Source organism: Pocillopora damicornis, chromosome 8 (assembly GCF_964200805.1).
Source record: "Pocillopora damicornis chromosome 8, jaPocDami1.2, whole genome shotgun sequence".
In the NCBI taxonomy this organism is placed as follows: domain Eukaryota; kingdom Metazoa; phylum Cnidaria; class Anthozoa; order Scleractinia; family Pocilloporidae; genus Pocillopora; species Pocillopora damicornis.
In genome coordinates, this window is record NC_142677.1 from 15,340,622 (window position 1) to 15,349,923 (window position 9,302).

At 39.4% G+C, this 9,302-nt stretch overlaps 1 protein-coding gene and 1 long non-coding RNA gene across 2 annotated transcripts; one reads left to right on the top strand and one right to left on the bottom strand.

Annotated features, from left to right (window-relative positions):
* Positions 1-657: 657 nt before the first annotated feature.
* On the bottom strand, positions 658-2,599 carry LOC149041604 (uncharacterized). Its single transcript, XR_016188908.1, has 2 exons — positions 2,377-2,599; positions 658-949 (listed from the first exon to the last, which is right to left on the bottom strand). It is a non-coding gene; the product is annotated as an uncharacterized LOC149041604 (long non-coding RNA).
* Positions 2,600-3,622: 1,023 nt separating this feature from the next.
* On the top strand, positions 3,623-9,267 carry LOC149041605 (uncharacterized). Its single transcript, XM_089214875.1, has 2 exons — positions 3,623-3,759; positions 6,138-9,267. The coding sequence occupies exon 2, from the start codon at positions 6,154-6,156 to the stop codon at positions 9,061-9,063; it is 2,910 nt and encodes a 969-aa protein (XP_089071001.1). The 5' UTR covers positions 3,623-3,759; positions 6,138-6,153; the 3' UTR covers positions 9,064-9,267.
* Positions 9,268-9,302: the final 35 nt, after the last annotated feature.

Consider the following 9,302-nt stretch of genomic DNA (forward strand, 5'->3'; position numbering starts at 1 on the left):
GTTAAAAGAAGCACCTTGTACGGTCGTACATCCAAATTTTTTTCGGCTTGGTGGGTTACTACTATTTCGTATAATTATGGGACTACGCTCTGCGAGCTCCGCTATAATTGAGATGAAAAAAATAGCGGTACAATGAGTCAGTTCATCTGAGTATAAGCCAATGGACGAAAGCATACATAGTACGTTTCTACATGAATCATTCAAAGTAAAGTAAAGGTAAAGTTAAACAAACAAAGTTACTACGAAAAATCTTATAAACTGAATTTGGACCAATTTCGCATCAGTAATCAAGGGCCCACTAAAACGACATTTTCATTTGCCATTCAACGTTTTACTTTTTTCATTTGTACTGTTAGTGTATAGCTATCCTGAAGGGTGTTGCCCTCTGGGAATTTCAAAGGAAAGAGAGGTTCAACGAATGTAAGCTATAGGGATGTTTCAAACAATACAAGGCAATTCGAAATATCTTTTAAGAACATTAGGACATCGTGTCAAGTAAAAAGATTGTGCTACATGTCATAACATATCATAACTTCGTCGTCGAACCTTTCAAAGTATGTTTGTCTTATAACCAGAAACAAGGAAATGAATCATTCTCAAAGAGGTCAAGAATATGAAATTCTTAACTCTTTAGTGTAAACTTCAAAAAACGACAAATGATGGCAACCTTTTTTCTTTTATTTTTTTTTGTCAACAGTATTTACACTAGTGATTAGTGCTATATCTCATTTGAAAGAGGACAAAATTAGCTTTTCAGAAAAAATATATTTAGCCTCCAAAAATCCATGGATTTTAAATCATGCTAAGAAAATGGCATACAATTTGCATAAATTATTGTACAACTTTTGACTTTGAAACAGCCTGAGCCTGAATGGATTGGAGTAAAAAAGGAAACATTTCGAAGATAAAATATTCCTTATCTTATGGGCAAGACATCCAGAGACTCTGGCTGAAAAAGAACAAATATGGAATTAATTAGAATTTTTTTCCAAACTGTACCCCAAAACCATAAAAACTGACCCAGATTATTGAAAAATTTATTCCTCACCAAGTATTTACACAAGGGAAGTAAGCTACACCTCACTTGAAACAGCAGTAAATAAGCTTTCCTGAAATGCATGTTTCCTCTCCAAGAAAAAGGAAACAACTCATTGAATGCTTTCAAACTAACATTAATTAGCATAAAATATCATCTAAATTTGAACTGTGAATTAAGTGATACCCAAATAATACAAAGTAATAAGGCAAAAATTAACTTAAGAGGTTCCTTGTTATATGGGCAACATCTCCATAAAAAATTGGTTGAAAGATAACAAATCTGAGACGTGTTACACATATCTTGTCAACACTGATTGACACACTGACTAATTAGTCTGACCTCATCATGACCCCAAGCCCAAATTTACTAATCCCTCTTGAAGTCTACAGTGCAATCATTGGAACTATATTTCTTTGTTTGACTTCTGAAATTTTGCCTTGAAACAGGGAAAAATGAGATAATCAACCTCAAAATACATAAAGTGCAACATATATCAAAAGCCTTTCACGTGCAATGCAACACCAGTATTTTCAAGAGTAAACAATTCAGAAGTGAAATGCCCAAATTTACTAATCCCTCTTGAAGTCTACAGTGCAACTATTGGAACTATTGTTCTTTGTTTGAAGATTGACATACGGACCAATTAGTCTGACCTTATCTTATCATCACCCCGAGCCCAAATTTACTAATCCCTCTTGAAGTCTACAGTGCAACCATTGGAACTATATTTCTTTGTTTGACTTCTGAAATTTTGCCTTGAAACAGGGACAAATGAGATAATCAACCTCAAAATACATAAAGCGCAACATATATCAAAAGCCTTTCACTTGCAATGCACCACCAGTATTTTCAAGAGTAAACAATTCAGAAGTGAAACCGGAAACTGTCATTTTATATCATTCCACTCATTCTCGAGCATAATTTGTTTTTTTTGAGAATTTTTAGCGTGTAACAAGTAGAACCACATCTAAAAAACATACAAAACATACAAGATAATATACAGGTCGATCTATATACAACTATCGTTTTGAAATAAAGGATTTGTTTTGATTTAGTTCGGACGCGCACTGCGTCATGCGATCGATCTGTCATCGGCTGATAATTTAGGTCGTTGCGTTGTCAAATTCCATTGAAGATTATTTACTCTGTCGCTCCAAAGTCATGTTGGATCACAATATATATTGCTTTACATTCACAAATATACATCTACAGGTCTATCTCAAGGCAAAAAACAAGGATTCGAGCGAGAAAAGTAAAAGTAAATTTAATTTTGCGCTGTTTCAACATCACGTGCGTCACCCATTTAAATATCGCAAGAATGTTTATAGATTACTTACCTCGATTCTTCGCTAGGATTTTCCAGTTTTCTGTCTACTTCAGATTCCTCACCACTAGACATACCACCATGCTCACTTCCATCGTCAAAAATGATGTCTAAAGCCTCAGCTACGCTGTATCTCTGGCGCTTCGCACCAGACGCCATTATCGCAGATTGAAGTCGTACGAAAATGATTTCCGGAAAGGGCTCCGAAGGTCAATTTTGATAGTTTGGAGCTAAAATTTGCTATGTGATTGGCTTAGAATGTTTACTCGCCACAGTCGGAATTTTAGAGCGATCGGACGTAATACGAGCATTTCCGAAGAGGTTTACGTCATCGTGCAATTTTGCACGATCTGGCAAAGGCCTGACCGGAAAGAGAAACGAAAGTGGCCATGAATTTGGAAGTTTAAGGAAAGCAGATTAATCCAGAGTACTGTCAAATACTTTAGTGTTAACAACTGGGTTGAAAACGTAAATTAGCCACCGTAAAGAGTAAAAAAGCTGACGTTTCGAGCGTTAGCCCTTCGTTGAATCGCTCTGACGAAGGGCTAACGCTCGAAACGTCAGCTTTTTTACTCTTTACGGTGGCTAATTTACGTTTTCAACCCAGTTGTTAACACTAAATTACCTGCTTTACTCTCCCACCGACGCAGCACCACAGTTTCTTTAGAAACTTACCCCTTTATTCATACTGTCAAATACGTCATACTCGTGCTTTTTTGTTCTGCAATTCTACTGACGAAACCGGTTGATCTGAACAAACGTGACGTAAACGACACGTATTGTGTTACACGTGTAACTCAAAGCATCACGTGAGCGGTGATGTAATATTTCATAAACGAGGGCGAGTGTTTCATTAGGGTTTCCAAACACCAGAAAACTGATGTGTTCACAACTTCGGAATTAACACGCTGAATGGAATCTTGCCAAACATGTGCAAGGTTGGAATTTCACCGAAAACAGCTCATTCTTTGAGAATTGACTGTGCAACAAAGTTGTTCGATTCAGGCGTTGAAGAAAAACTCCTCCGAGAAAGGACCGAACATAGGTCAGATGCCTTGTTAACATATGAGAAACCTAGTCTAGAGCAGAGTGTTAAAGTGTTTAAACTACCTTGACCTAACTCGTGTGTTTAGATATCTAATCACGTGTGTTTGGATCTGTTCTTTATCGGGTATCAAGGGGCATCCATGTGACCCAAATGAGGCCACACAATTGGTTAAATACCTCATGCATTGTTACTGAGTTTGAGAAGTCATGATCAAGAATCTTCGCGTAGCTTTCTGGTTCATGTTTTATCTTGAAGGAAACATTTAACCAAATCTCGCAACGATTACCGAGTTTAACATCATAAGAACACAAGTACTCCATAATTCTGACATCTGAGAGGTCCTGAAGGGTATGTAGGCGACGAAATTTGCTCATTGCAGTATTTTAACGTTTCAAAATCGATTGCAGCAGACCAATAACCAGAAGTCGGCAAAAACATCAAGGATGGATTGTAGCTCGTGATCAGGAGGAATCTTTGTCCTTGTTTTGAAATGTATACTCTCTTTTTCTTTAGCCTTAACGTGAATCAGGAAATATTGAAACAATCTATTTATGAAATTCAAATATGTTTCATTATGAGCAATTGGCCCGTTCGTATTTCTGTTAGTTGAGATTCGTAAGTGTTCATCTTATCCTCAATCAATAGACATTTTGAGAACTGGCGTTACTTGACAGAGCATAGAATAGCCGATTTATACGAAAACTGACAAGGCATCGCTTTAAATTGATCAGTGGTCAAACAATCGCTGGCGAGAAACTGTATTTCATCTTCGGGCAGGGTGATCTGGAAAGAGGAAGTGCCCTACAAAAACTATTTGCAATTTCATCGAGTTAGTCTTTTTAATCTATGTTATGTAAAATGGACAGCCCTCAGGCTCAAAACCTTTCCATTCATAAACAATTTATTTTCCCTGGCCTCTCTCTCCCCTTTGTTAACCTTTCCAAAATCAGTCGAGGGACATGATCATGCGAGAGGCATTTTGGTCATTTACGGTGCCTTGTGAATGTACTGTGAATGTACCACTTTTTAATGATCTTTGCAATGAGTAAAGGGAATAAACAATGAGACATGGAAAAATGACCTTTGTGATAGGATAGGATTTCGTATTGCATCAGAGAATTATTATCCATAAAGACCTGAGAAATTTCGGGAAGCTGTTCGTCTCGCTAAGGAATATAGTTGACGCGTGGAAGAACGTCAGTCGCAAATATTATTGATAACGAGTCACTGATTTGTCCCTCGCTGAAAAAATGTTAAAGTCGCATAAAATCGAAGATAGTATCTGCAATCCTCGTGTTAAACCATTTATCCCGTTACACCTGTTGTCAATGATTGTATTACGAGAAAATTGCAATGTCTGTATCACTGGAAAAAAGTTCGAAAAGGGAGTGACTTGACAGGGTTGTCTGCAGTCGGCAATTGAAGATACACTTTAACTTGCCTTACCAAAGCTCCGGAAACAAGTTCTCGAATTCACTTTTTAGCTACGTCTGAAAAATAACATTTTAAAAAGTTGCACATGAGAAGAAATGTTGACCAAGTACGTCTCAAAAAAACTTGACAGGAGTTGAAACCAAAGACTCTTTGCATACGTGATGTGATGTGACGTGACGTATGTATGCCTATATTTACTATATCGCCAGCAGCGCCCGTGGGCAATATGAGGCGAATCTTGCGTTCTGATTGGCTACCCGAGCAGGCCAGATGGGCCCATCTCGCCCACTTGGGATTGCGCACTTTGATCCCGCGCAAGTTCAACATTGCGTAAAACGGCCCTTCAAAGCTCACATTTTTTGGACAATGTTGGCGATGGAGTCGCAAAAAAGTGGCAGAAGACAGTCAAAACAAAGAGAACATAAACGATTATCGTGGTCTAATGTGCCACAAACACAATATGCCATGAATCCCGGCTCTCGAAATAACAAGTCGTTCTTGATTCTTAATAAGGCGAAACCTTTTTGCTCTAAAATAAATCCTTTAGTGACCAAGCTTGTGCGATAAAGATAACTGGGTATTGGCCTCGTCCTTTTTTTGCGTTTTTGTGGACCTCGACTTCGTCTCGTGGAGCTCGGCCAATATCCAGCCATCTTAACCCCACGCTTGGTCAATAACGCATCTATCATGGGAAAGAAAGTGATAAGCAGATGATCAGATAATCCACTTGTGACTTGCTATATTTTAGTTTCGGTTTAATAAAGGGTTACTAAACGACTACTACTATATTCGTGACGGAGATAAAAGACGGTAAACAGGGAAACGATTGATGTTCAGAAACGAGCAATAATTCTTAACCAGGTCCTCTCTTATTCACAAACAAGAGGTGGAGTCCCATGTGTTTCATTTTAAGTGTTTAGACAATAAACTGCTGGCTACTGTGAACATTGTTAGATTAACAAGTCGACAAATCGATTCCATGTTGCCGTGTATCTGCTAAGAAATAGAACACAGATGACGTAATCGTGTGGTAAGAAATAAAAGTGGCAAACAAGGCGCAGCCAAGTGTGTCACTGACGTTCTTATTACATTTTGACTTGCTTCGTTTATTTGATAAAAAAAAAATGTATTAATAATGACGTCCTCCATGCATCTGTCCTCTAATAGAACATGAGTAGGAACCGATCAAAAGGCGTGTAGGACTCACTTTATCTCGTAAATGGTCACACTCTCATGCTGCTGAGGAAATCACGGTGTGGTGAAGGGCTAATTTTCTGTTACCTTCTCCACAGATTCGGAGAAATCCAAATGGAGAAATTCCTCGTCACATGCAGGGTAGCAGACTTTCTTTTCAACAGTCATCTTTACCACAACGCTATTGATATGTACAAGGAGGCCCAAGTCTTGTTGAAAGGAAGTAAAGTCGAACATGGTAGCGACCCTGAAATTTTGTTGCATTATAAATTAGCACTTTCTTACGGTTGTGTAAATGAGTTTAAGGAAGCATTGGATTGCTACGAAAGACTTTTAAAAATCAACGAAGAAGTTCAGAATAGAGACTTGGAAGTAAAAGCATACAGAGGCATCAGTAAAATGCACCGTTTTAAGGGTCAACACGTGCAGTCGATTTTCTTTTTACGAAAACTTCTTCAAATTGTCAAAGAAACTGAGGACAAACGAGCAGAAATAGAAGCTTATATAGAAATGGGTGATTCTTATTACAATCTAGGTAAGCCGGATAAATTCATCGACTGTTACAATGACGGGTTGAAAATCTGCAGAGAGATTGGTGACAGACAAATGGAAGGACAGATACTTGATATGCTTGGAAGCAGACACAAACACCTCGCTCATTATCCAGAAGCAACCAGATGCCCAGGAAAGTCCTTGGACTTATTCAAAGAAATGAGCAAATGCAAACAAGAAGGATACTCGTATCAAGCTCTGGGAATGATGTACCAAGAGAAGGATGATTTTGGCGAGGCTCTCAAATACCATTTCAAGTCACTTGAGTTGATGATTAAACATGGAGAAGAAGTCGATGTGGGTGTTTCCTATAACAACATCGGCACCACTTATCATGCAATCGGTAAATACAGCGAAGCACTTGAGTATTTCAAAAAAACTCATGAAATTATGAAAAAATTTGGAGACAAAGTAGCACTAGGCAAAGCCCACCACGGTCTTGGTCTGTGCTATACTTCGCTCGGTCAGTTCGCTGATGCCATAAAACACCAGGTTAAAGCGGTAAATATCCTAGTGGAAACTGGACGTAGATTCGAAATGGGTCGAGCCTTCGCTGCGCTGGGAAGGTCTTACAACACAATTGGCCACAAAAAGGAAGCTATGAAAAGTTATCAGGAAGCCATTAAATGCAGTCAGGCGGTTGGGGATAGGAGAGTCGAATCAAATGCCTACCAAGGTCTTGGCGATGTGTTCGTTTGTTTAGGAAACACTGAACAAGGAGAGATGTATCTAAAGAAAGGTCTTGCTTTAACAAAAGAGACTGGAGATAAAAGCAACGAGGCCACAATCTACGCAGGACTCGGGTTCTGCTATATGTGTTGTGGTCGATATACCGAATCTGTTGAAAACTTTAATTTAGGAATTTCTCTAATGCAAGAAATTGGAGATAAACGTGGCGAAGCGACAGCTTTGATTAATCTTGGATACGTGCACACGACGTTTGGAAATCTGAAGAAAACAAGACAATTTCTGAAAAGGGCACTCAAGATAACGAGAAAAATTGGAGATAAAGGAAAAGAACAAGAGGCTCTTACCTTGCTAGGGATTTTTAATAAGAGGGAAGGAGAACTAAAAAAGGCACATGATTGCTTTTCACAGAGTATCACTTGCGCTGAAAAGAACCGCGAACTACTTCAAGACGAACATAAACTTTCTTTGGACAACGTAACCTTCATTAGCTATTACGAATTATGTTCGCTTCGAATCAGCCAAAAACAATTTGCTGAGGCTTTGTGTACTGTAGAGCGTGGACGTGCTCGAGCTCTTGCCGACTTACTGTCCAAGAAATATGGCATCCAAAGGAACAACTCGCACGAATTATTTCCGAACATTGTCAGGGAACTTTCCATCAAGAACCGAAGTACGATCCTCTTCATGGCTACGCATCGGTTTGAAAAGTATTTCTGGGTTTTGAAGGGTGGAGAAATTCAATTTAAGTTGTTGGAATCTAAAGTGTTAAAGGACACCACTGACTTGCTCACGAGTTTGCTGAGAGGACAATCTGTGCCTGAATGTGAAGATCGCTCATTGTCGGCATACTATGGATTAAAACAATCATCGCATGAAAAAAAAGACAAACGCAGGCAGCGTCTCATGGAAGAGGAAGAGGAAGAGGATGGAAAGGAGGATACTATCTTGCACCAATGGTATGATGATATTTTCGCCCCTGTTGCTGATCTTGTTCATCGTCAAGACATCATCATCATCCCAGAAGGTGAGGATTTCATGGTGCCATTTTGCGCATTATGTGATGGCAACGACAAATTCTTGTCAGAGACCTTCCGAATCCGTCTGATTCCATCACTAACAGCACTGAGGATGATCCAGGACAGTCCTGAAGACTATCACAGTGCAACTGGGGCGTTAATCGTTGGTAATCCCTCTGTTCCCCCCCAAACAAAGTTATCGTCATTGCCAGGAGCAAGAAGAGAAGCACTGGAAATTGCAGAGTTGTTGGGTGTGTCGGCTACAGTAGGAGATGAAGCCACCAAAAAACAGGTTCTCCGACGGATTCGAGATGTCTGTTTGATCCACATTGCTGCCCATGGTGATCCAGAAAGAGGGGAAATTGCTCTTGCCTCAAGTTTTCCATCCAGACGAACTCCAAGTAAGGAAGACTTCATGCTTACCATGGAAGATGTCGCAAAAGTTGGTAACCGAGCGAAGCTGGTTGTACTCAGCTGTTGTCACAGTGGTAGGGGACAGATTATGAAATCAGAGGGAGTTGTGGGTATCTCTCGCGCCTTTTTAGCAGCGGGAGCTCGCTCAGTGCTGGTTACTCTGTGGGCCGTGGATGACAGAGCCACGAAAGAGTTCATGATTCGTTTCTACGGACATCTGAAGCGCGATAAACTGAGTGCCAGTGAGGCTCTTCAACAGACCATGAAGTGGATGAGAGATTCCAAGAGGTACAGATTCAATGAGTGGGCACCATTTGTTCTGCTTGGAGATGACGTCACTCTGGACCTATAAAAAGGTGTTATACCTTTGAACTGAGCAACTAAAAAATCTTTCATCGAATCCAAAACATTAGCTATCTTTCTGATGGTGTATATACGTTTTATCACTTAAGCCGGCATTTTGAAAGTAACATGCAGTTGTTGATGCTCAGTCATAGCTTTCAGCAAACACTGAGAAATCATCAACTGATTAAGATCAAGATGAAACTTTTCCTATTGATTTTGTTGATGATGATGTTCTTTATTTTTTCG